At 35.8% G+C, this 22,368-nt stretch overlaps 5 protein-coding genes and 1 pseudogene across 7 annotated transcripts; 4 read left to right on the forward strand and 2 right to left on the reverse strand.

Annotated features, from left to right (window-relative positions):
- Positions 1-2,052: 2,052 nt before the first annotated feature.
- LOC104750563 (uncharacterized) lies at positions 2,053-3,342 on the forward strand. The gene is made up of 3 exons (XM_010472374.3): positions 2,053-2,445; positions 2,705-2,793; positions 2,995-3,342. Exons 1-3 carry the CDS (start codon positions 2,281-2,283, stop codon positions 3,143-3,145), a joined length of 405 nt encoding a protein of 134 aa, XP_010470676.1. The 5' UTR covers positions 2,053-2,280; the 3' UTR covers positions 3,146-3,342.
- A 259-nt stretch (positions 3,343-3,601) lies between these two features.
- LOC104750564 (putative F-box protein At1g70390 pseudogene) lies at positions 3,602-4,810 on the reverse strand (annotated as a pseudogene).
- Positions 4,811-6,649: 1,839 nt separating this feature from the next.
- Positions 6,650-8,413, forward strand: LOC104750565 (uncharacterized). Of its 2 annotated transcripts, none has more exons than XM_010472376.3 (2): positions 6,650-6,892; positions 7,313-8,413. In XM_010472376.3, exons 1-2 carry the CDS (start codon positions 6,691-6,693, stop codon positions 8,278-8,280), a joined length of 1,170 nt encoding a protein of 389 aa, XP_010470678.1. In that variant the 5' UTR covers positions 6,650-6,690; the 3' UTR covers positions 8,281-8,413. The 2 variants fall into 2 exon arrangements, with proteins under 2 accessions (XP_010470678.1, XP_010470679.1); XM_010472377.2 differs by having other exon boundaries at positions 6,753-6,892; positions 7,329-8,413.
- A 204-nt stretch (positions 8,414-8,617) lies between these two features.
- Positions 8,618-9,014, forward strand: LOC104750566 (uncharacterized). The gene has a single exon (XM_010472378.3). The coding sequence runs from the start codon at positions 8,741-8,743 to the stop codon at positions 8,936-8,938; it is 198 nt and encodes a 65-aa protein (XP_010470680.1). The 5' UTR covers positions 8,618-8,740; the 3' UTR covers positions 8,939-9,014.
- Positions 9,015-9,079: 65 nt separating this feature from the next.
- On the reverse strand, positions 9,080-11,981 carry LOC104750567 (uncharacterized). The gene is made up of 6 exons (XM_010472380.3): positions 11,690-11,981; positions 11,455-11,591; positions 11,002-11,369; positions 10,654-10,747; positions 10,282-10,563; positions 9,080-10,192 (listed from the first exon to the last, which is right to left on the reverse strand). The coding sequence occupies exons 1-6, from the start codon at positions 11,838-11,840 to the stop codon at positions 9,236-9,238; spliced, it is 1,989 nt and encodes a 662-aa protein (XP_010470682.1). The 5' UTR covers positions 11,841-11,981; the 3' UTR covers positions 9,080-9,235.
- A 4,669-nt stretch (positions 11,982-16,650) lies between these two features.
- On the forward strand, positions 16,651-21,653 carry LOC104750568 (putative thimet oligopeptidase). 2 transcript variants are annotated; one of them, XM_010472381.3, is made up of 20 exons: positions 16,651-17,065; positions 17,159-17,283; positions 17,409-17,572; positions 17,671-17,761; positions 18,191-18,370; positions 18,455-18,535; positions 18,718-18,798; positions 18,884-18,976; positions 19,052-19,132; positions 19,209-19,371; positions 19,513-19,633; positions 19,720-19,792; positions 19,933-20,040; positions 20,149-20,246; positions 20,332-20,377; positions 20,514-20,610; positions 20,858-20,931; positions 21,028-21,132; positions 21,213-21,293; positions 21,375-21,653. In XM_010472381.3, the coding sequence occupies exons 1-20, from the start codon at positions 16,903-16,905 to the stop codon at positions 21,483-21,485; spliced, it is 2,136 nt and encodes a 711-aa protein (XP_010470683.1). In that variant the 5' UTR covers positions 16,651-16,902; the 3' UTR covers positions 21,486-21,653. The 2 variants fall into 2 exon arrangements, with proteins under 2 accessions (XP_010470683.1, XP_087348298.1); XM_087492172.1 differs by having other exon boundaries at positions 16,804-17,065; positions 17,663-17,761.
- Positions 21,654-22,368: the final 715 nt, after the last annotated feature.

Raw genomic sequence — 22,368 nt, forward strand, 5'->3', positions numbered from 1 at the left:
TGTGACATTTGTAACCGCGCTAAGCAAACATGTGATTCTTTCCCTTTGAGTATTAATAAGACATTAGCGGTTTTTGAATTAGTTCATTGTGATCTATGGGGTCTTTATCGGACTACAACAATTTGTGGGTCAAGATTTTTTCTCACCATCGTTGATGATTATTCGCGGGTTGTATGGCTATACTTGTTGCCATCTAAACCACATACCACATCTACACTACGTGATTTTATCTCTCTTGTTGAGCGGCAATTTGATAAGAAGATTAAGACAATTCAGAGTGATAATGGATCCGAGTTTCTTTCCCTTAGTGGGTTCTTCTGTGAGAAAGGAATCATTCATGAGACTTCTTGTGTTGGGACACCCCAACAGAACGTTCGCGTAGAGCGCAAGCATCGACATATACTAAATGTTGCATGGGCCCTGCGTTTCCAAGCCTCTCTGCCTGTGGAATTTTGGAGTTTTTGTGCACTGACCGCATGTTACTTGATTAACCGCACACCGACTGCGGTTCTCAATGGGAAGACTCCTTTTGAGATGTTATATGATCGACCACCACCAATGAATCACCTTAGGGTGTTTGGCTGTTTATGTTACGTTCATGGTCAACGTCGGGATGGTGATAAGTTTGCTTCTAGGAGCAATAAGTCGATTTTTCTTGGTTATCCGTTTGGGAAAAAGGTTGGAAGGTTTATAATCTTAATAGTGATGTGATTTCTGTTTCTCGCGACGTCATTTTCATGGAAACAGAGTTTCCCTATGTTGTCACGCTTTCTACGAGTAGGGACCAGCCTCTATTGGTGTCTTCCTCTCCAATGGCTACTCGCCCTGAGGAGGATACTGATTGCTGTGATGATTTTTTCTCTTTACTTCCTACTGTCCGTTTCTCTCACACCCAACCCTCGGCTGTTTTTCCCGTTGAATTGCGTGAGGAATTTGTTTCGCCTTCTACACCAGATTCTGCGGTTGTTACGCCACCTACGGATATTGTGGTTGAGTCTCTGTCTCCGATCGAGTCTTCTGCCGAGTCTTTGGAGTCGTAAATTGTTGAAGAAGTGATTCCTATGGACCGCGGTTGCCGACAAAAGTTTGTCCCCACTAAACTACATGATTACGTCATTAACACGGAACATGTTGAGTCTGATGGTGATTTCACAGACTCCACTTGGTATCCAATTGATTCTTATGTGGATTGTTCTTAGTTTTCAGAGCACCATCGCACTTTTCATGCGGCTATAACTGATGGTGTTATTCCACAAACATATGCTGATGCGTTTCTTGATGAAAATTGGCGGAATGCAGTCCGTGTGGAGGTTGATGCACTTGAGGATCAGGGCACTTGGACGGTTGAGACTCTTCCTCCAGGAAAGAAAGCTTTGGGCTGTAAATGGGTTTTTACTTTGAAATATCGGTTGGATGGGACGCTTGAACGTTATAAGGCTCGATTGGTTGTTCTTGGTAATAATCAAACAGAGGGTTTGGATTACAATGAGACATTTGCACCGGTTTGCAAGATGACTACAGTTCGCTCTTTTCTTGAAGTTGCTGTTTCTCGTGATTGGGAGGTTCATCAAATGGATGTCCATAATTCTTACATGGGGACTTCGACGAAGAAGTGTATATTCGATTTCCTCTGGGGTTTCGAACTGATGATAAAACAAAGGTTTGTCGTCTCCATAAATCTCTTTATGGACTCCATCAAGCGCCCCAATGTTGGTTTGCCAAGCTTTCTACGGCTTTGAAAGACTATAGTTTCACTTTAATTGTATGCGTATGTATATAAAGGCTTTAGCCTTCGATTAATACAGGTAAGAAAACCTTTTACACCAAACTAGTTTTCTTGACATCTTGCCACAATTGCAGATCCAAAATGGCATAGTTTATAATAGTAGGAATAGCCCACTTTTGTTATTAAAAATCAGATCATTACGAGTCTTCCAAATACACTAACCAATGTACGAGAATAGATATTTACAATTACTCTCTTTATTGCAAGTAGAGAGTAGAGCTTTGACTTTCTCCATAAGAGAACAACTTTGCTCAAACTGACCTGTTGGGATGGGGATAGACGCTAGCTCCCAGTCCCAGACCTCTTTGGTAAACTTACATTGGAAAAGTAAGTGAGAAAGACCAATTAACATCCCGCAAATTAAATTAGAAGAGTCAAGACTCAAGACGCAAAAAGAGACCACAAAAAAAGGAGAAAAAAAAAAAAAGTAAAATTGGTCAAAAACATTGAGGTGTCAAATAGTAATTGCATATCAGAAGATTCTAATTTTTAAAATGGAGCCAGAAACGACTCAAAGGTCAAGTCAGAGACTCAGAGATCGTCGCCTACAAATCTTTCTTAGTTCGTTTCTTCCTATTCACGCTTTCTCCTCATTCTGTTATACTTTTTCATATCTTGTTCATTCAGATATGGCTTCTTCAAGATGGATCAGGCCCGAGGTACCCCATGGATCTCAGTTCGATTTTTTTTTTTCTAACCTTGCGTGTTACCTTAAAGTGTTTATTTAATCGATCTGGCTTTTTAAGAAGCGCTGATCTGTGTTGGTTTGTGTGAGTTTGAAACATATGACCGAAAATTTAGGGTTTTGCGGCTGTCTATAGATCGATTCTGTGTATGAGATAGATAGAAACCATGTCGATTTTCTCTAGCCGTTTGATCTGAATATATTGAGTTGGCTTGTGTGTGTGGACTTTTTAGGTGTATCCACTGTTTGCTGCAGTGGGAGTTGCTGTTGGAATTTGCGGGATGCAGCTTGTTAGGAACATCTCCACCAACCCTGAAGTCAGGTACATATTACATATACATACTGTCACTAATCATTAGGTCTCTTGACCAATCTGATTAATCGAGTTATTCGTTCATGACTTGTTTACATATATATAAATGTTTTATTTTCTCTACCTAGCATGTCCTATTCACCTATTGTATGAAAGGTTGATTTGGGTGTAAATTAATTAACATGTGAAACTGGCACGTGTATATATTAGGGTGACAAAGGAGAATAGGACGGCTGGTATACTTGAGAACCACGCAGAAGGAGAGAGGTACGCGGAGCACGGTCTGAGGAAGTTTGTGCGCAACAAAGCTCCTCAGATCATGCCATCTATCAATGGCTTCTTCTCCGACCCCAAGTACTGAAACGGAGGAGACTTATCAATTATCATGTTAGGGATTTTGGGAATAAAAACATGGTGTGCTTGTTTCTAGTACATCTTGTTTCGTCTGTATGAAAACCATATCACTTAAAAACATCTTTGAAATGGTTATGATGTTGAAGATTATAATTTAACTTGTCTTGGTAATAATGGTAATAATGGATGAATTTGAGAGTTAAACACTAGTGGCCCTTGGATTTCGCACCTTGGTTCCTCTGTTTCTTGTTGTGTATTAAACCATCACTTGAAACATCTTGAAAATGGTATATTAAGTGGCAATCAAACATGTTTTTGATAACGACAAAGAATTAACAATCCCAAATATTAATTATATATCACTCGAGAGACAACATTATTTTTTAGCATCAAAATAAAATATTTAACGACAATAATCCCAATAAGACCAGACCAGTACTACTTGAAAAACAGACAAGATTATTCACATAAGCCAAGTACTATCAACATGATCCAAGAAAGTGCAAACATAATCAGAACCTATCAGTGGAGGACCATTAAACAAGTGTTCAAACGTAAACCTTCTGAGTTTTTGCGTTTCTGTATTATAATACAGCACAGTGGGTGCTTCATCAACAAAACTGTCTGGTGCGAAAACAAGTTCTTTTGTTCCAATGGTACCTTTGAAACGAAACCACCTCCTATTTGCAACAGTTTCTTTCCACCTCCTAGTTTCAATAGTTTCTTTCCAACGAGAAACCACAATGTCTTCTTTTAACCAGACTCCTATTTCATTTCTAGCCCATATTCTCAAAAGTCCAGTGTATTCGTCAACCATAATAGATACGGCAATTTTCCCATTGTAATTCACCACGTCCCAACCACGACGAGTAAAGTTAATTTGCTTAGGTAATTTAATGGCACTAAACTTTTCAGACGTTAAGTTGAAGCACATGATCATAGATTTGTCAGTATTGGTGTCATGAGCTCCATAGTACACAACCCCTCCTTTAAATAGTCCTTCAGTATATGGTTGATGATCACACTTGCATTTGATCCGTCTCCAAGTTTCTCCACCGGATCCCACCGTGCAAACCTGATATTTCGTAGACGTTCCGGGCCCTGACAATGTTACACATAACACCTTGAATACCTTCGTCGCTTCATCGTATCCGAAAAAACAATGTACCATGCTTTCGTTCGCTTGGATCTCCGGTAACTTCCGAAACATTTTCGTACCCGGATTGCAAATCACAAACTTAGTTTCTAACTGAAGACAGATCAAACCTCGGACGGGTTGAGAAACTCTAGAGCCCATCATTGGCTCACGAGGGATACGCAACTGTTGTTGACCAGAGGACAACAATGGTTCCTCCTCTTGATAAACAGAGTGACACAACGCCTCCTTGTCATGTCGGCTATACATAAGTTTTTCCTCTTGATCATAAACAGAGTGATACCACAACACCTCATGTTCGGGGGGACTGGGTATAGATCGCTTTACCCAGATCATCAGTCGAGGCCTTGTCGATGATCGCCTCAAATAAAGATTTTTGAAGTCTTCCCCGCGGATAAGAGATGCCCATTGCTTCGAGATGACGATGCATTTCACCAAGGATTTCAGAGGCAGCCGTGACAGAATGTCCATTTGCAGATCTAGCGGAAGTGTTTCGAAACTTGTTGGCTTGTCCATTTTTTTTTTTTTTCCTTAATTCTTCTTCTCTAATGTATTAGACAAAACCACAGATGTGATGTATTTATAGGAAAATCTTAACATCTCTGTTTAATGAGATGAGTAGGAGACTTTAGTATAACTTGTTGCGTCGTAAAACCGCGTATATCTTTTTTTACTTTTAGTTTCTGATCAATGTTTTTTTACATCTAAAAACAAAAGAAGAAATGTTAGTTCCACACGCCAAAAACTTACTGAAATTACTAGCCAATTAGCATTGAGATCATTGGATACCAAGTTTATGATTATGAAAGTGACGACTGCTGATTTATTTGCTTTAGTACTTGCGAGTTGAATCACACGTCAAAATATATTAACCTGACGACATTTAATTCTTTCTTTTAACCACAAGGAAAAAATAAACAAAAGGGTTTTAATTCATCACTTTACATTTTTTGTTTCTACACAATTTCAAGAAGAAAAGAAATGGTGTCACACGTCAAACTTCTTACTCACTAATTTCGTCTATTTTTTTTTTTTGAGAAGTTCACTAATTTCGTCTATATATGAGTAATTAACGGAGAGATTCATTCGATGTACCAAATCATGACTTGAAATAAGGTTCTTTTATCGTAGACATCTTTTCTTTCATCGTATAATTCTGAATTAATTATGTCGTCAAGTTAATATATTTTGACGTGTGATTCAACTCGCAAGTACTAAAGCAAATAAATCAGCAGTCACTTTCATAATCGAAAACTTGGTATCCAATGATCTCAATGCTAATTGGCTAGTAATTTTAGTAAGTTTTTAGTGTGTGGAACTAACATTTCTTCTTTTGTTTTTAGATGTAAACAAACATTGATCAGAAACTAAAAGTAAACAAAGATATACGCGGTTTTAGTTACGACGCAACAAGTTAGACTAAAGTCTCCTACTCATCTCATTAAACAGAGATGTTAAGATTTTCCTATAAGTACATCACATCTGTGGTTTTGTCTGGAACACATAACAATACATCAGAGTAAGCACATCATAATTAGTTTTGTTTCGGTACACAAATTTCAAGAAGTAAAGAAAAGGTGTCTCACATGTCAAAACTTAATCACTAATTTCTATACGAGTAATTAACAAATAGTATATTCATTCGGTGTATATATCTTACTCGTCGATACACAAAAACAACAATCCAAATAAACAAACACGTTTTAACTTGTTAAAGAAGAAGCTTTTTTTTTCTAGCAGTACGTAACATGGCCAACTTAAACGTTATATCATATTAAGCTAAGGTATATATACGTTACATGTTACACAATCATTTATGCTAATCAACAAACTAATATAAACCCACCACCGTTTGGACTTTGGTTAGTTGAATAGTATCGACTAATTACATGCGGTGTGACTTTAGACAATTTTCTTATAATACAAGAACAAAAACTATACACCAAACACGTGTTTAGTATCCTAGCCACAAGACACGTTCAATGATTGAACTTCAATCTCATTTCGTTTTTAACTAGAAAAACATTTCAAAACTAGTCGTTGTGACTCTCACATCAATAAATCCATCGGAAAGAAGACAATGTAACAACAAAAAAGTAGGGAAAAAAAAACTCATCACTTAATGATTTCCCACTCAAGATTGAATCAAAATAAGCAGAGAGATTCAACTACAAACTTTAACTAAAACAGAGTTTTCAACTAAAAGCTCCTCTCATTTGGAATTTAAATTTACATTTTTGAAGTCTTTTGTAACGAAAATTAGAAGTCGCGAAAGTGATTGTGATTGGGCTTTCCCAAATCAGAGATATGGGCCTTCGTAGCCCTTTGTGACCACTTTAATTGAAGAACTAAAACGACATCGTTATAAGGCTACTTGAAAACTCCCTAAAAAGTAAATGACAGTTTTCTTCATCTCTCTTATCGCTTTTTTTTCTTCTTCTAACTTGTGTGGTCTTTTCGAATGTGATTCTTCGTTGTTGATGATGATGAGGCTGGTTCAAGTATCGTCTACTGAATCTATTTCTTCTCTCTCCTCTTCCTCGGCTTGGAATGGTGGTGGATTTCTCTACTTGAAACGTTGTTCTGGACCTTCGTCTGGTAATATCATCGAACACCTTGTGGGCTTTTTTTTTTCTTTTTCTTTCCTACTTTTCGGTTCGTGGGGTGAATGAATTCCTTAAGGAGGGATCAATTCCGCTTTAGTGGATGAACTCGTGGTGGGTTTTAATGTGCAAAAGTTAAAACGCAAGTCACAGACTCAAACATGCATTAAAAAGTTCGCTCTGCTTGTCCTGTATCTAGGTTTTAGATTTCCTCTGAAAATTTTGTTCCTTTTTTATGTGCTTCCTTGTGTTTGAATCTGTTTGATGCTTTTAAAGCTCAAAGATTGTTTTTTTTTTTTTTTATGGTTCCTGGGTAGTTCTGGGTGTCTAGGGTTATTATCACTTGAAACGTTCTTGTATTGACAACTAGTGTGTATGTTTGCTTACAAGATGATTTCTCTAACTTGTGTATCAGTCTGCGGTTTCTGTAGTGTATTGAAGCCAAATAAAGTTGCTTTCAACAGCATGATTCTTTCAGCTATGAGGACTTGCTCAATTCCTGGGTTCCACACACTTTGTCCCAAGTCAAGCGGTGGTTCTGTTTCTTGGAAAAAGAGGTTTTCTTCCACTGCTTCACCACTCATCACTCAAACCACTTCACCCTTTGTTCATCCCCGTTCGACAGTGATTGTGTCAAGCCTTCTCTCCCCATCTGATATCCCTCAGAAGTCAGAAGAGTGGTTTGCTTTGCTAGACAAGTTAACCACAAGTACATTCAGTACAGCGCTAGGTTTTTGGAAAGGAACTCGGCGTGCCGAGCTCTGGCATGAAAAGGTATATGACTCAGATTCACGAGTCGTGGAGGAGTCTGCACGGTTTGCTATGAACTGGGGTGTACAAATGGAACCAGCTGCGATAGAGAGGTACAAACGAATAATGGGTTGTGAGGTTGGTTCAATGGGATTTGCTATTCACTCCAACGAGCAGTTTCACTGGCTTGGCGCTTCCCCTGATGGGATTCTTGATTGCTTTGGTATTTTAGAAGTGAAATGCCCATATAACAAAGGGAAAACCGAAACTGTGTTACCGTGGAAAAAAGTGCCTTACTATTACATGCCTCAGCTGCAGGGTCAAATGGAGATAATGGACCGGGAATGGGTCAACTTGTACTGCTGGACACGAAATGGAAGCACAGTCTTTCGTGTCATGAGAGATAGAAGCTATTGGAGAATCATACATGATGTATTAAGGGAGTTCTGGTGGGACAATGTCCTTCCTGCAAGGGAGGCTTTGTTGTTAGGCAAAGATGATGAGGAGGTGAAAAAGTATGAGCCAACATCTACGCATAAGAGAACTGGGCTTGCCATAGCTAAAAGCATAAATATGGCTGCGGAATCAAAACTTGTATGCAGAGAAATTGCTGATCACGTGGAGTTCTTTTAGATGAATATGAGAGTCTCCTCATATCTTTTGAATTATTAACTGATGATTCATCTTATTAGATCACATTGTTTGTACTGATGAAACTGGTTAAATGATGTAACACTCTTTTAATCAGATTTCTAGTCTATCTCGAGATCAGTGGTTTCCATCGCCTCTAAATTAATTGGATGTGAATTTCATTGTAAAAATAGGTGAAGACAGTTAGACCAAGGATGGCCGAATTTTTCAGACAGAAGACAAAATATTGATTATTTCTGCCAACCAAGCAGATGACCAAAAAACAGAGAGAAAAGCAGTAATATAGGAGTTGGTTACCAAAACAGAGAGAGGAAAAACAGATAACTAAACTAGTCAATCCAAGAACAATAAACAAGAAAAAAACTGCACAATAAATAATGAAAGAAGTAATTCCAAACTAATGGTTATTTGAATCTGTTAACATCTGCAAGAAGAGAAGAATATGGATTCGGGGCCTTCGTGGGCTGATCAATGGGATTATAACAACCCTGACCCTCTTCCGAGTACGATGCAAGAGGATGAGAGCAAAAAGAAGAATAAGAAGAAGAAGAAGGAAGAGGATGGAAGTAAAAGCAGTCTTGGGAAGACATTACTTGGGTTCAAATGGATGAAGGAGCTCCGCAAGAAACCTGAAAAGTGATTATTAGTAAAGAGATGTTTAATAACATTCACCTTTGATACTCGTTATTCTTTTGTAATTACCATTCTCTCTTCTTCATCTCTCTTTAGCTTTAGTGCTTACTCCAGTAACCGTTTCAACGATCATAAAAAAGCAAAAGAATTCAGGCAATGCAAACGAGAAATTAACCAAAATCTTAAAGGATCAAGACGATTTAAACTTGATCAATCCAAAGAAGGAAAAAAAGGACAAAAAGCTAAGTACTCTTGGTTTTTGTTTCCTCAGAACAGATGAAACAATCTAAAAAGGTTGTTTCGTTCATCTTCTAGACTTCTTTTTTGAGGCCCTAGAAGAAGAAGATGCAGCTGCATTCGCTTTAGAACTGGCCGCTTGGTTTGACTTTGAAGTTGGAGGAGCTGCTTCTTGTTTATCCTTTGTCACCGCACCCTGCGAGCCACGGATTTGAGCTGCTCGCTTGTCCTTCCTTTTGGGTCTGTAACTTGACCTTTCCCTTCTGGGAAGCCATCTTTCAGGGTCCGGAGGAGGACCTGGGTTTGCCGGATCGAATCCTTTGGGATACTTTGGCTTTCTCTTCCTCTTCCTCTTTGCCTTCTCTTTCTTCACTTCTTCCTGACTCGATGAAGCAGCAGCACCTTCATTGGGTTTTGCACCAGAGGTCTTTTCAAGGTTATCCACATCAACAGCGTTCAAACGCGGTAGGGGCCTAAGCTGTTTCTCGTAAGTTTCTGCTTTGTCGACATTGACACGAGCAAGTGTAGTCACAAGACCAACCAGAGCATCTGTGCTACTATGGTTTTTCACAATCTCCTCGTATAGCCGTGAAGCCTCCTCTTCTTGACCATGCCTGAGCTTGAAGGCAGCAGCCTGCGGCATCAACACGCTAAGCTTATTGCTCTCGGTCATCGAATTCGACCACCATTTAATTGCTGAGTCAAGAACAGCAGCAGCACCATCACTGTCCCCAGCACGCTCTTTGAGGGAGACAATGGTGGCAACAGTTGCAGGCAAATGCTGAATATCAGGTATTTTGGACAGGGACTCTGCTGCTACATGAAGATGACTGGCAGAAGCAGCAATTTGTGCCCTGGCCAAGAGAACCAACTTAGACTTTTCCGGGAATTTTTCGGCACACTGTGCCAGAAGTTCTTCAGCTTTAGCAGTCTTGTTTTCTCTCACCAAAACAGCAGCTTGAAGCAATGCAGGAATAACACTCTCAGGAAACATACCAGGCAGTGCAGCACAAAGCTCTCGTGCCTGAGGTGAAAATATTTTCTTAAATGGTTAGGCAGAGTCTGCAACAAAGAAACGAAAGAGGAATAACCTAGAATTCAAGTGTAACGGACCTGATCCATCTTATTTGCATGGAGGAGTAGAAGGACGCGATTGGCATATATAGCCTCCTTATTTTTCTGTGAAAGCTTTGCATCAAGTGCTTGAGAAAGCTGAAAATTTTGGGAGTCTTTTTCTTTCAGCCGATCAAACTTCCTCAAGCCATCAGAAATATCTTTGGAACCTTTCAAGGCAACAAGGTTGTTCACAGCAACAGCAAGTGTAGGTTCATCATCCAGATTACGTTTAATGATGTCTAAGTAAGAGCTGATCGATTCTTCGGTTTTTCCTAGGAACTGACAAAGAAAAAAAAAACTATGTCACAAGGAAATGGAAGATATCTTGACAAGATGTTAAAGAAAAGATAAGCAGTATAAAAAAAGTACCTGTTGGACATATGCTAGTTGAACAGCAATTGGGGCCAGCTCAATCTCAATATCCTCCTCAGAAAGATCATCAGTGAGGGTCTCCTGACCAATTCTGTCTCAAAGCAACAGTACATTTATCAGGTATGAGTACACTTATCATGTATACATGCCTACATACTACATTGATGTGATTATCAAAAGCAAGGGATGTTCAAGGAAAAACATGATAAAATACTTGGCAGTGGTGATAAGACATGAAAGAATTAAGACCAAATAGTAAGGTTCAGTGGTCAACACTATTTTTACCGAATTACTGATACTATTTAGTAAAGCTAACAAGTAATGTGCAATCCTTAGATGGGTTACCTTCGGGCAGTGAGCAAAAGCTGTTCTGCATCAGCATAGTTATTGTTTTCAATCAAAGAGCAAGCAGTATTATAAGCCAAGTCATAAGAACTAGTTGGTTTGGTCTTCAAATTCTCCAATGTTTTCTGCACTCCAGAAGCTTTTCCAGCTGAAATCAACCCGGCGACGATATTGACCTCTAAATTGTTGACGTCTAACTCCTCAAGCTCGGCCTTGCTCACTTTCTGATACAAATCCAAACAAGCATCTGGTTTCCCCAAACGATACAAAATTTGTGCCTCCAATAAGAAAGCCTCTGGATCTCCCTCTCGACCTTTTAAACACACTAAAGCCTCCTCTAACTTGTTTTGACGGTATAAACAATAAGCCTATCAAGAGATAACAAAATCCATTACAAATCTTAGCGCAATTTCCAGATCAAATGCAGTTAGATTGATGCAAAATTAGTCTTACCTTTTCAAACCCTAGATCGATTTGAAGCTTCTGGAACGAGTTAATAACGGAGAGAGCTACATCGATTTGATCGTCTTTGATTAGAGCCACAACTTTGCATCGGATCGCATCCTCATCGGAAGGTACAATCGACAAAACTGCAAAACGAAATCACCGGATTCAAATTTCATCAAATCAAAATCAAACGAGAAATTTAAGAGGGAAGAAGGAGAGTAGGTAAGAGAATTGTGGAAACCTTGATCAGCGACCTTGACGACTTGTTGAAATTCAGATTGATGGTCATTGGATCCAGTAATATGTTTCTGGATGGAAGAGAAGAGATCTTCGATTGCTGGAGGAGGTTGAGAAGTCGATGTTTTGGGTTTTTCTTTCGATTTGGGAGCCATGGCTGCGTGAAGTTTTCTCAGGGCACGAAACACCGGAGAAGATAACGGGATCCAAGCTTCCAGATTGTTTTTTGTCAAGGATTTGCATTGTCGTGATTAACTTATGGGCTTTCTATATGGGCCTTTGAAAATCAAGCAGACAAATATGAATTTTAGGAGACTGTTAGAAGGATAATAACAATGATAATTTGGATTTGGTTTTTCTTCTGCATATGACAATGTTATGCTTCTAAAAACATCCTCATAAGTTACATACAGTACATCCTCTATAAATTAATACTCAGTAAATTAATAACTTCTATAAACTAATTAATTTTTCCGGTCTCAAGTTGGGACTAGTGTAATTTTGGACACTATTCCATAATATAATAAAATAATATTTTTTTGAAAATCTTTTGTAAATACTAGATTATGACCCGTAGTGTACCGCAGACCAAGTTTTTTTCTTTTTTTTTAATATACTATTTTAAAATGCGAATTTTGTTTATGTACTATTTTGTTAATTTCAGTGATTTAGTGTAGTGTATAATTCGTGGTATAACGCACAACAATTTTTGTTTAATACAATCTTAATTAAATCAGTTTGATTCGACATATTTTATATTGGTATTGTTAAAATAGTAAAATAAAGATTTAACTCGTATTAAAGTATCATATTAATGATATATATATTTTTATCAATTCAATCATGCAATGCCTTATAATCCGTCATGTAATATAACTCGTTTGTGTTATTTTGAAAATTCAATGTGTTTAAATATTCATAATTTTAAACTTTTTATTAAGTTTAGATATACCAGTTATAAATTATAAACTTTTTAAAATTCTATAATTTACTATATACAGTAAATTTACTATATATGTATGTTAAACACACACTTTTTATATTAATTGAGTAATATATGCTCATTAAAAAAAATACAAATCACAATATATACAGGAAAAATACACATTGTATTAATTTTACATATTATATGATGATTCACTACATTTAAAATTTAAAATAAAAAAAGATGATAGGAGAATAATTTTTTTTAATATGGAATAATCTTCTAAATATCTATATTAATTATAGAATAATATATATATGAATATTTAAAATATTTTAATTCTGTTTGGTTATAAAGATAGTAGAGAGAATTAACTAAACTTGTTTGGATATGAATATAAGCATTAAATAGCATTAAATGCAAAAACTTTCCAAAAAGTATTTTTGAGCAAAAACTGCTGCAAAATACTAGTATAGATATAGAATTAATAATTATATAGAATTATCCAAATATATGTATATATCGACACATTAATTTTTATTAGAGTTCATTTTTGATATTTTTACTTGTATAAAAATCTTTGAGTGCTATCGTCAAAACATGATAATTGATATTTTCATTGTAATTGATTTTATAAAAATACTAGACGGGAACCCGCCCGATGTGCGGGTTTAAAGTTTTATAAATGAAATTAAATTTATTAAAATTTGTTGTATGTTATATATAAATTTTATTTTTGTTATAATATACTGATTTGTATCCATTTACAAATCTTTTATGTATGTTACTATTAAAAGTATATTTTTTATACCTAAATGTACTCTTGTATGTTACAAAAATATTCTTTATCATCATCTAGAAACTGTCTATATAAATACATTAAGCCAAGTATATTACTTTCACTTCTCCATAGTTTTTTAATTACTAAAATTGTTGGCTCAAAAAACATTTTGAATAAAAAATATATTACATAATATACTAATCAATGATGTATCATCACAATAATATATGACCACCATGGAGAAAACATCGGCTCCGCCTTCATCCCTTATGGAGAAAACCTTGCGTCCAACCTCCTCCACCATGGAAAGAACTTTGGCTCCACCTTTCTCCCTTGGAAAGATAACCATGCGTCCAATCTCCTCCACCTTCCTCCCTTGCGGAGATAACTTTGTGTCCAACCTTCTCTACCATAGGGAGAACCTCAGCTCTGCGCTCCTCCTATGTGGAGAAAATATGTTCACGTCTTTTTGCTATCTCAAAATGGCTTGTTCCAACAACCAATGGAAGTAAAAACAATTTTCTAACTTCACAAAAAAATCTTTTGATAGTAACTAATGTTAAATTTCTCAATGTATTCGTGATAGTAATTATGCCAAAGTGAAAGTAAAATAGTTGGCTTAATGTGTTTATAGATAACATAATATACTAATCAATGATGTATCATCACAATAATGAATGACCGCCATGGAAGAAACATCGGCTCCGCCCTCATCCCTTATGGAGAAAACCTTGCGTCCAACTTCCTCCATCATTGAGAGAACCTTGGCTCCGTCTTTCTCTCTTGGAGAGATAACCTTGCGTCCAACCTCCTCCACCTTACTCTGTTGGGTAGATAACCTTGTGTCCAACCTTCTCCACCATAGAGAACCTCGGCTCTGCCCTCATCTTGTGTGGAGAAAAAATGTTCACGTCTTTTTGCTATCTCAAAATAGCTTGCTCCGACGACCAATAAACGTCAAAACCTTTTTCAATCGTCATAAAATCTTTTGATAGTAACTAATGCTAAATTTCTCAATGTATTCGTGGAAGTGTCTTTGACACACCATCATGTAGGCTCTGTCTCTATAACGCTTCAACCGCCACATTGTTTAGTGAGCCCATGTCTACTCTCAGTCCATGGGTCCACCTTTCCAAGTGGGTCCTACATCTATTCACGGCTTGTGGACCAACCCATATTCGATGGCCGGTTTGTTACGTCTGGAAGTCTTTAAAAACTTGATTGCCGACCTTACAAATCAACAAATGATATTTTCTTGTGTTTTGTCTTCACTCGCACAATTTCGACAATCACTTCCAGAAAGGTCACTCATCATGAAGTTCTCTCAAGACCCTTGACTGAAAAAATAATTGCATTTTGGTGACGTATGTGGCTAAATCAATTCTTTTAAACATTTCCGCAAACCAGGATGTAAAAGTCTTTGAGCTCCTATAGATCTATCAACAACGATTTTTTTTTTCAATCTATCTATCTATGGTTGTTATATGTTTGTGTTTGATTAGCCTATTTTATCAATTCATTAGGTTGATGAGCTTCTATTCGTCATCTCCCTTTGGGATTGAATGAATAATGGTAACAATTATGTTTGCAAAAAAAAAAAAAAAAGGGTTTATGACCAACCAATCAAGGTTGAGAAATTGAAAGAAAATTAATTTGGCATAATTAAAGAAACAATAGAAAATTATAAGCATGTTAATATATGAATCCCAAATCATTCAAAGATTAAAATATAAATTAAAACAATCTAAAAATACTACAATAAATTTTAAATTACAGTATTAAAAAAAGATGACTCATATATTAATATTTTTTGTCTGGTCAACATATTAATCTTACATATTCCCAACTGAAAAAGGAGAAAGTAGTAGAAAATTTTGTTTTAAGAAAATAAGAAAAATTTACCTTCCCAGTAAAATATATTCCCAATTAAACAAAGTTGAAAACAATGTTTTTGAATAAATTATTTAAATATGTGATGATCTTTGATTATATAGAAGTGAGTACAAAATTTAGAATTAATAATTAAAAGTATATTTTCCTTAATTCTTTTTCTATTTTTTTAATAATTAATCACTTAAAATTAAAAATAAGTAAATAATATTATAATTTCGAATTTTATGAAATATATATATATATAATCTTCTTATAATTATTTTAAAAAACTTTGTTTTTTTTCTAAATTCTGAAATTTTTTATAATTATCTTTTTACTTTATTAATATTTTTTAAAACAAAATATTTTATTTTTGTTGTAATCAAATTCTTCCTATTAAATATTTACACATGTCAAAATCTCAGATTGATAACTTGACACATGTCAAAATCTTGTTGATGACTAACTTTCAAAACCCAACTTTATATAATAAGATTAGTTATAACCATTAAATCTTATTTTTAATGTTTTTACCAAATTAGGAAAGTCTCTCTAATTTATCGAGAAATTAAAACCTCTATAAATTAATAGATTTTTATGGTCCCAATATTATTAATTTATAGAGGTTTTACTGTATTTATAAAATGCCAAAATCATTCCAGAAAACGTTTTTTTACATATTACTCATTCACATAATATGCTTAATTATCACTAAAGGGGATTTTATTTATTAAAAAAATATAAAAAGTTTGTATTCCAAAAATTAAAATTGAACTTTATCTTATTATATAAAGCTTACTTTTGTTGGCAAAACAAAAAAAAAACTTACTTTTCAAAGTTAAAAACTTATGTGAACGTGATATGTGTAAATCTAGATAAAATTTTGATATATGTAAAAAATTAAAAAATACAATAAATTAAAAATCCTACATTTTTTTAATTAAAAGTATATTAATTAAAAGGAATCATACAGTAAACACAAATCCTAAAAGTAAAAATCCTACAGTTTTTTTTTTTTGAAAAGGTATATAAAAAAATAAAATGAAAGAGTAATTTACTAATTTTAAACAGAAAGAATCACAATTACTATTTTTTGAAAAATATATTAAAAGAAAACTATACATTGAAAAAACAAAAATACATTAGTTTAAGATGATCATGAAATTTATTAATCAGTTGTAGTATTTTTTTGGTTTTTTACTCTGATATTATTGTGTTTAAAAGTTTTAGATTCCTAGTGACATGTATCATGATTTAATTAAAAATATGACATTATTTATTTCAATTTTCTTTTTGAATTTGAAATACGTGATGATTTGAAATAAATTTTCATATTATTTACTTGAATTTATTTATAAAATCAATACATTTGCTTCTTCTTTTTTAAATATATATTTTTAAATTTATTTGTACTCTTAGTAGATTCTGTATTTTAATTTATATTTATATGTTTGAATGATCTATTAATCATTAATATTTTTTTAAGAAAATGAATTAAGGAAATAGATTTTTTCAGTCTCCCGGTCTCACTTTCTTCCTTGGGTCGGTCCATCAGCGAGCGAGAGGCTTTTCCCTCGCAGTCGCTCTTTTTTTTTTCTTTCTTTTTTTCCCTTTCTCGAGAAAACACAGCAGAGGTAAAATGACGGAAAACGAAGGAAACGACAAGAAAATGGAAGGATCTAATCCTAAGAAGAAGAAGCTAAACCTTGTAACCCTCACCGGAACCGCCGGTCTTCTAGGACTCGCCGTTAGTTTCGCCGTCTTCGCTTTCAATTCCCACAAGCAAAAATCGAAGAAGAAAGGCACTCTCTCTCACTTCTCGTTCTTCCTTTCAGATTCCGCGTTTCACGAATTCGAATTTCACAATGCTTACCTTTATTAATTGTTAATTCTAGGTCTTCCTGGTTGTGATACTGTTTGTGTTAACCTATCCGCGAAGGAGATTCTCGAGTTAGCTGACGAAATTATTCACAAGTCTACGCGAGTTCATGATTCCGTTGCTTTGGTTGCTTTAGATAAGGTATTTTGAAAAAAAATTACTGGATTAAGAAGTTTGGGGGAAACGCTAAATTGATATGGAAATTGTTTTTTTTTTTTTTTTTTTTTTTTTTTTTGTTTCTGAGTTGATTCAAATGCTTTTTGTAGCTCTCTTATGAGAATGTTGTATTGCCGTTGGCTGAATTGGAAGCTAGACAACTCTCGCTTATACAATGCTGTGTGTTTCCTAAGATGTTATCGCCTCACGATAGTGTTCGTAAAGCTAGTGCTGAAGCTGAGCAGAAAATCGACGCTCATATTCTTTCTTGCAGGTGAAATTGGACTCTGATGAGTAATGAAATGTTGTTTTTCTTTGTCTGATTCACTTTATATGAAAATTGATGATCATTTCTTTGTGCAAGCTTATCAGAAAACGTGAAGATGTTTACCGGATTATCAAAATTTATGCTGCAAAGGGAGAGTCAATAGCACCGGAAGCTAAATGCTACCTACAGTGTCTGGTAAGGAAAATTGAATCATGTGGTCCTCTTATATATTGTTCTCAAGGCTTTCACTGTCTCAGACATTACTACTATATTACATTCCTTCTGCTAATGCAATGTAGTGCCTTAACCATAAACATATTCTAACAACTGGAATTATTTAGTTCATCTGTCATCCTTAGCATAGTTGTTATCAATTCTAATATCTAATTTCTTGGTCCATGATTTTGTACTATTGATATTTAAAGTATTCTTATTCTCATGGACTATCATATAGCGCTCTTTAAGAGTTGGACCAGAGAATTTTGCATTCATGAGCTTCTTTCAGTTGGAATAATGAGCTTCCTTTTCATAGCACATTTTCAAGAGTTGCTTGCAGACTTCTTTTCACTTTACTAAGCTGTTTGAATTGAACCAAATTATTGATTTCTGTTTTATCAGTGACAGGTTAGAGACTTTGAGGACAATGGTCTGAACCTTACTGCAGTAAAAAGACAGGAAGTTGAGCGACTAACAAATGAAATTGATGAGCTTAGCTTGCGATACATTCAGAATTTAAATGAAGATACTTCTTGTCTCTTTTTTACTGAGGATGACCTTGCTGGTTTGCCTCTAGAATTTCTTCAGGTGTTTATTCCACATTTTGTGATATTGTCTGTTTCGGACATGGCTTTTCTGAACTATTTCTCATTTCTGCACTTTCTCCTGCAGAGTTTGGAAAAAACTCAAAATAAAGAATTGAAGCTCACCTTGGAAAGTTGTCACGTTGCAGCTATTCTAGAGTTGTGTAAGGTAAGGATTTCCATGGTCCTTGTTGATTGCCATGCCACAGAAAAGGTGGCAGTTACTTGCCAATTCTTAATACTGGCTTTTTTAAATGACCAGGAATAATTTCAACATCACTCTCTATGTCCATGCCAATGCATTAGAATCTGTCTTTGAAAAAGTTTTGGCTCTTGTTTTAAATTTTGCAGATAGCCAAGACAAGGAAGACGGTGGCTATGGCATATGGAAAGAGATGTGGAGATGCCAATATTCCAGTGTTACAAAGATTGGTACTTGTGTCTATTCTAGAAACCCTTGACAGAAGCCTGCAGCACATTTTAATCAGTGAACTTTGTACTATTCTTGTCTCTGTAGGTTCAGTCACGCCATAGATTAGCTCGCGTCCTTGGTTATGCACACTTCGCAGATTATGCTCTTGATCGCAGGATGTCAAAGACATCAATGAGGGTTTGTGAAGAACCCTTAAGTGATTAGTTTATCATTATTCATTACTCGTTTGTACTGACGCCCTTCTTATGCCAGGTGATCAGGTTCCTGGAGGACATCTCGTCCAGTTTAACTGACTTGGCTATTAGAGAGTTTTCCATTTTGAAAGACTTGAAGGTAATATAATGTCGGTATTATATAATAATAAGTGATGCCGTTCTCACTAATTAACTAACTGGGTTTTTAATATCAGAGTAAAGAAGAAGGGGAAATTCCGTTTGGCGTAGAAGATCTATTATATTACATAAAGAGGGTAGAGGAATTGCAGTTTGATCTTGATTTTGGAGATATCCGGCAATATTTTCCTGTCAGTTTGGTCCTTTCCGGGATCTTTAAAATATGTCAGGACCTTTTTGGTGAGTTTACGTCTGTACTCTATAAAATATTTTGGGTCTTATTAAATTTCTGCTTTGCTTATGTGGCTTGAGATTATTTACTATCCATTGATTTCATCCTCGTCATAGCTTGCTGACCACCTTTATGATTTCGCCATGCAGGGATAAAAATTGAGGAGGTTACAGAAGTTGATGTCTGGTATCATGATGTTCGAGCTTTTGCCGTCTTTGACTCCGGATCTGGAAAGCTTTTAGGATATTTCTATCTTGACATGTTTACAAGGTCCACTATCGACCTTACTTCATCCTCCTCTTTACTTTTAGAGCCTCCGTCTCATTTTGAGTTGAAAGAATAATTTTGTTGGACAGGGAAGGAAAATGTAGTCACAGCTGTGTGGTGGCTCTTCAGAATAACGCACTGTTCTCCAATGGTGCATGTCAGGTGACAATCCTACAACCATGTCGGACCTTTATGTCGAAGTATCATGCAACTCAAAATATAAATCGATCTTGTGATCTCATGTGGATGTATTTTAACGTTGTAGTATTCTTATTTGGCATTTATTTTGTTTCTGTCTCCAGATTCCTGTAGCGTTGCTTATTGCACAGTTTGCGAAGGATGGTAGTGGTGAAGCTGTGCCATTGGGATTCTCTGAGGTGGTTAATCTTTTTCATGAGTTTGGCCATGTGGTACGTGAAATTGGTTACCTGGAACAGCAGAATAAATTCTGTTGGTATCTTTTGTATATATCAGAGGATGTTATGAGCTGATTTTCCTTGCGAACCATTGGTAAATAGGTCCAACATATCTGCAATCGTGCTTCATTTGCTAGATTCTCTGGCCTACGTGTTGACCCTGACTTTCGGGAGATCCCTTCTCAGTTATTGGAAAACTGGCAAGTAAACTGATATTTTTTTCTTAAAGTCTTTCTGTATCAACATTAAATCCTTATAGGCGGAATATGACTCTGGTATCTCTAGGTGTTACGAGAGTTTCTCGTTGAAGTTAATATCAGGTTATCGTCAGGTGAGTGCTTCTCACGACTATATTATTCACAATTGTTCTTTTGGTAGACTAGTCATAATAATTTGTTTTAACCTGGGATTTATTCCTGTTGCCCTTCTAGACTGTGACTGCTTTATTTGATCCGTTGGACCTGCAGGATATCACCAAGCCACTTGTGGATGAAGTCTGCAAAACACTCAAACGTTGGCGATATTCTTTCTCTGCACTAAAGTCGCTTCAGGAGATATTATACTGTGAGACATCTCTGCACATGTCTTAATTGACTTTTAGTTGTGTTTATATACCTTTTCATTTTGACTTTATCGTAGGTTTATTCACTGAAGTATCAATTCCTCACAATCTTAGGATAAATGGTTTATTAGTAAGACTAGTAGATTGTGGTTCTTATTATGCATTAGAGGAAGCAGAATTTAACTAAAAAAGTGTACTAGCGGGTAAATTGTGGTATTGACTAGTGATGCTTGAAATATGGATGACCAGGTCAATTTGATCAAATAATATATTCGGACGACAATGCTGACTTACTGCAGCTAATCAGGAGTCTTCATCCAAAGGTAAAAGCAGATACTCTCAAAGCAATCTATTCTTTTTACGGCGAATAAATTGTCTTATACTACTAGTCTCTCTGTAATCTATTTATATATATATAGGTAATGATAGGGCTACCAGCGGTGGAAGGAACCAACCCTGCTTCATGTTTCACACGTGCTGTAATTGGCTCTGAAGCAACATGCTACAGTCGTTTATGGAGTGAGGTATGATTGATTTGCACTGTGGTGAATGGTGATCCCCACTTTCCATGATCCTCGTCTGAGAATCCGTTTTCTTTCTGCAGGTGTATGCTGCTGATATATTTGCTTCAAAATTTGGGGATGGACATCCGAATCTGTATGCCGGCTTGCAGTTCAGAGACAAAGTGAGAAGCGTATACGTTGTTTTTACCTTTGATTTAGTGGTCCGTGAGTGTAAAAAGAACTGACAACTACTTTCTTACAAGGTGTTGGCCCCAGGAGGAGGCAAAGAACCAATGGAACTTCTCACCAGTTTTCTTGGAAGGGAACCATCAACACAAGCTTTCATCGATAGCCGGACAAACTATAGTTTGTAGTATCTTTCACCTAACATTAGGATCTTCCAGTGAATCTGTTCGCTGGTGAAAATAAACATTTATTGTTTGGTTGTTAGAGACATCGTTTATTGATGTTTTGTTAATGAGTCGAGACTTGAGAGGACCGATTTAGTTGGAGGAAATTGCAATCATTCATTCTTACCTTTATCTGCATCTTGCCCATCCCAATCTCAAATTAACAACAGAACGAACTATATACCCTTGTTTTCTTAAATCTTTTAAGTTCATTCCTAATGTATATAATATAACAACTAGATAGTGACCCAAATTTGGTTTTTCTTTCTCGAAAGCTCTTTCACGTACGTTACTCTGTTTTGATCACCAAGTGTATGATAAAAATGTTTATGTGAAATAAAAAAACACGTATAAGTTTGAAATTGATCTCTGAACCTCCTCACAAATTTTCTTCTTTTTCTAAAGAAAGAAGCAAGAAAGGGTTTTCAGAAAGCTGCTGACTTGACATTTTCTTTGGAGTGTTGTGTACTTGTGTGGGGGCTTGGCTTATTAGGAAAAAATGTTGGATTTGAAGAGGGCTTTCAGTGGTCTTTTAACATAAGTATGCTGTATAATTGGATTAAGCGTAAAAGTAATGGTTTTTACTACATATGTTCATTTGGGGATTCCTCTTCCTCTCTCTTTACTTCATTTTCCGAGATGACTTAGTTTTTTCTCAAGTCTAGTTCTTGGGGTTAAGCTTACTTAGTAATCATTGCATATAACACAGCCCTTAGTTTGATTCAACAGCACAACATCGAATACGTCAGAAACTACGATTACGATTCTCAAGTCCTTAAAACATTTGGAAACACAAGCACTGAGGTTATGATTGGAGTTCCAAACACTGATCTCAACGCTAGCTTTC

Source organism: Camelina sativa, chromosome 16 (assembly GCF_030686135.1).
Source record: "Camelina sativa cultivar CO46 ecotype springtype chromosome 16, ASM3068613v1".
Taxonomy (NCBI): Eukaryota; Viridiplantae; Streptophyta; class Magnoliopsida; order Brassicales; family Brassicaceae; genus Camelina; species Camelina sativa.

What these genes read in the sequence shown, in the direction of transcription:
- LOC104750563 (XM_010472374.3), top strand. Translation starts at nt 2,281, where the DNA reads ATGGAGCCAGAAACGACTCAAAGGTCAAGTCAGAGACTCAGAGATCGT. An exon ending in CAAGATGGATCAGGCCCGAG is followed by an intron (nt 2,446 to 2,704) that starts GTACCCCATGGA and finishes TGGACTTTTTAG; the next exon opens with GTGTATCCACTGTTTGCTGC. An exon ending in TCCACCAACCCTGAAGTCAG is followed by an intron (nt 2,794 to 2,994) that starts GTACATATTACA and finishes TGTATATATTAG; the next exon opens with GGTGACAAAGGAGAATAGGA.
- LOC104750565 (XM_010472376.3), top strand. Translation starts at nt 6,691, where the DNA reads ATGACAGTTTTCTTCATCTCTCTTATCGCTTTTTTTTCTTCTTCTAAC. An exon ending in TTGTTCTGGACCTTCGTCTG is followed by an intron (nt 6,893 to 7,312) that starts GTAATATCATCG and finishes CTTGTGTATCAG; the next exon opens with TCTGCGGTTTCTGTAGTGTA.
- LOC104750566 (XM_010472378.3), top strand. Translation starts at nt 8,741, where the DNA reads ATGGATTCGGGGCCTTCGTGGGCTGATCAATGGGATTATAACAACCCT.
- LOC104750567 (XM_010472380.3), bottom strand. Translation starts at nt 11,840, where the DNA reads ATGGCTCCCAAATCGAAAGAAAAACCCAAAACATCGACTTCTCAACCT. An exon ending in CTTTTGCTCACTGCCCGAAG is followed by an intron (nt 10,748 to 11,001) that starts GTAACCCATCTA and finishes GCTTTGAGACAG; the next exon opens with AATTGGTCAGGAGACCCTCA. An exon ending in AACTAGCATATGTCCAACAG is followed by an intron (nt 10,564 to 10,653) that starts GTACTTTTTTTA and finishes TTTCTTTGTCAG; the next exon opens with TTCCTAGGAAAAACCGAAGA.
- LOC104750568 (XM_010472381.3), top strand. Translation starts at nt 16,903, where the DNA reads ATGACGGAAAACGAAGGAAACGACAAGAAAATGGAAGGATCTAATCCT. An exon ending in TCTCAGTTATTGGAAAACTG is followed by an intron (nt 20,247 to 20,331) that starts GCAAGTAAACTG and finishes TGGTATCTCTAG; the next exon opens with GTGTTACGAGAGTTTCTCGT. An exon ending in TCAGGAGTCTTCATCCAAAG is followed by an intron (nt 20,932 to 21,027) that starts GTAAAAGCAGAT and finishes ATATATATATAG; the next exon opens with GTAATGATAGGGCTACCAGC.